General features: G+C 35.5%; 1 protein-coding gene across 9 annotated transcripts in view; it reads right to left on the bottom strand.

The window, feature by feature from the left end:
- Nucleotides 1–2,500, bottom strand: part of FOXP2 (forkhead box P2) — a 533,480-nt gene that overhangs the window by 38,283 nt on the left and 492,697 nt on the right. For 8 of the 9 annotated variants that reach the window (XM_082632343.1, XM_082632342.1, XM_082632346.1 and 5 more), the window contains 2 exons: nucleotides 2,487–2,500; nucleotides 777–860 (listed from right to left, as the gene is read on the bottom strand). The exon at nucleotides 2,487–2,500 is cut by the window's right edge and continues 74 nt beyond it. In XM_082632343.1, coding sequence (XP_082488469.1) covers nucleotides 777–860; nucleotides 2,487–2,500 — 98 coding nt within the window. Of the gene's footprint in view, nucleotides 1–558; nucleotides 861–2,486 lie in introns of those variants that run through there. The other variant, XM_082632350.1, reaches the window with a different exon arrangement.

Here is a 2,500-nt window from a genome sequence, read left to right as displayed (position 1 = left end):
TATTAAAAAGTATCCCCACAAACTTTCATTAAACTAGAGTTACCCAGCTGATTACTCTAAATTTCTGTGCAAACATTAGCTGAGTGAGATAAAGTATATTCTTTTCAACAGTCTGTGTATCTGACTACGTTATTGGGTTGGCTTCAATCTCATATATATTTTTAGGGAAACTGCAATTTTTATTTTCTATAATCACCCATTATCCTTGTCATAAACTCTCTAAATTAACATGATGTGTACTCTATGGTCAAACGTACCAACATGTGCAATACATCTTAACTGAAATAACAACCAAAGAAAGAGAACAAGATTGGCTTTAAAAATACTATGACATTTCGACAAAACATTTGATAAAAAAATTCTATTTATATGTATCTGATGATTGATCCAAATCCTCTTCGGCATACCACATACCTCTCTATTTGTGATTTGTACTGTTCTGCTTTACGGGTTGCTCAAAAGTGGGCTTCCTTTTAATATCTGTAAGCCTATCACAGAAAGATATTCTCTCTGGCTTCAGCCTCAAGGCGGTGATTTGTGCACTGATAGGTGTACTTTGTTTAGTGTCATCCGTGGTGTAGATTGGATAGATTTTGTAAAAGATAGCATTACTTTAAAAGAAACATACAATTTGACAAGCGATTGCATTTTACTTTCATTTTATTGCCATATTTTTCATCACACTCATTGTTTTCTAACTGTCGCTAAATTGTTCATTTTCTTAGTCTGTTACATCGGTAGAGCTATTTACTGTTTATAAAGCAATATGCACTTACAGGTTTGGGAGACGGCTTGGGCTCTGAGGGTCGCATGTGCAAGTGGGTCATCATTGCTTGAAGACGTTCGCGTTCTTTAGAAAGCTGTTAAGAAAAAGTGAGATCAGAAGCATTTTAGAAATGACTGATACAGCTATTTTATTGCAGTGATACATCTTATCATTGAGCTTGTCTCCGAGTAACGATTTCTGCATATAAAAGTCTGTGTCCGTAGGAACTTATCTGGGAGGAAATGCAACTTTAGCTATGGAGTGGGGGGAGAAACTTTTATAGCTTTCCTTATGTTAAAAGGTCAGAGAAAACAAATAACACTTCATCTTTTTGTCAATAAGAGAATTGAGGTCACAGTTGCCTCAACAGTAACAAGTTACTGAAACCATAAATTAGAAGGCCCATGGTGTCTCTTTAAAGTCCTGTGGACACTGTTAGCTATGGACTAGTGCCAGCAGCTGTGAAGGGGTGAAGGGTTCTCAAAGCGAAGTGCCTGCCAGGATTGTCTCCACACTTCATGCATTCCCACTGAGGTCCAGTTAGTGCCCCCTGCAATCTGCCATCATCAATCTAATTCAATAGAGTGACAGAGACCGGGCAGTGTGAAACGCTGAACTCTGCCACGGAGTAGGCATCCACACTTGCGCTGGGTCTCATTACAAGTGACGGACCTTACTTTTCCATCAGCCAGACACACCAGGAAAACAAAAAAAGAGGCATAATTGGTCACACTGCAGACTGTCTCATCAGCCAAACTCTTAGTTTTAGTCTACCTTTTATAAATGGTAAACAGGTTTACAAAAAGGCTTTCTAAACGACAGCAGCGACAATGCTTTTTATGTGTTCTTGATTATTTTACAAGTCAAAATATTTTTAGGAGCTCCCTGGAAAAAAGCAATGACATTTACGTGCTTAGTGAATGATGAATTTAAAACAATTTAAGACGTAGTAAAGTATGAAGACAAATAAATTGTATGTTTAATTAAATGAAACAAGGTATTGGTTTGATTGAGAAAAAATAATCTTAAGATGAAATGCTAGAGGAAGCCTTAGAGGGTTAGAAAAAATGTAGCAAGAATCATATTGAGGGTGATATAATTGCTTTATGATCAGTTTTATGAGTTCTATTTATTTTTGGCCAAATTCTGTTTCAATATTAACAGTAATGTTTTTTAACTTAAGTTAGCAGCATTTGATACAATACACATATTACCATCTGTGATATTGTAAATGATGTGCCATTACTCCAAGTCTTAAGGATTCTTGCAAGATCTTTAATTAAAAATACACTAGAGGTAGAAAAGGAAAAGATTTTATTTAGAGTATTAAATTACAGGCATGATACTATAAAGGCTTTGTGCTATAATATAAAATCTCATGGAAAAAAACAAGATTAGCTCATGTAAAAACTGTCTCTGCAATAAAATCATATCCAACTGGGGTTTGGGTCTAACCTTTCGTAGGGAAACTTAGATTTGATTCCTTTGGGATAGCCAAATGTATATGATATAGTCTAAAGGTTATATTAAGTCTAAGTGGTAAGTACATTAAACTACAACAATCCACCCTGAGTTATCAATCATTGCTATCACTATAAACAATCTAAAATTCCTTGTATTTCTATTAGTCATTGTGTTAAATGACACAGGATCTGCCCAGTACTCAATTTAACGACCAGAAGTCAGAGAAAGGAGTCCATTAAGGAAGGCTTTGACAAACCTGTATTTCTAACT

This window comes from Mesoplodon mirus, assembly GCF_964341445.2.
Source record: "Mesoplodon mirus genome assembly, chromosome: 9".
In the NCBI taxonomy this organism is placed as follows: Eukaryota; Metazoa; Chordata; class Mammalia; order Artiodactyla; family Ziphiidae; genus Mesoplodon; species Mesoplodon mirus.
This window is presented reverse-complemented; position numbering and strand designations above follow the sequence as displayed.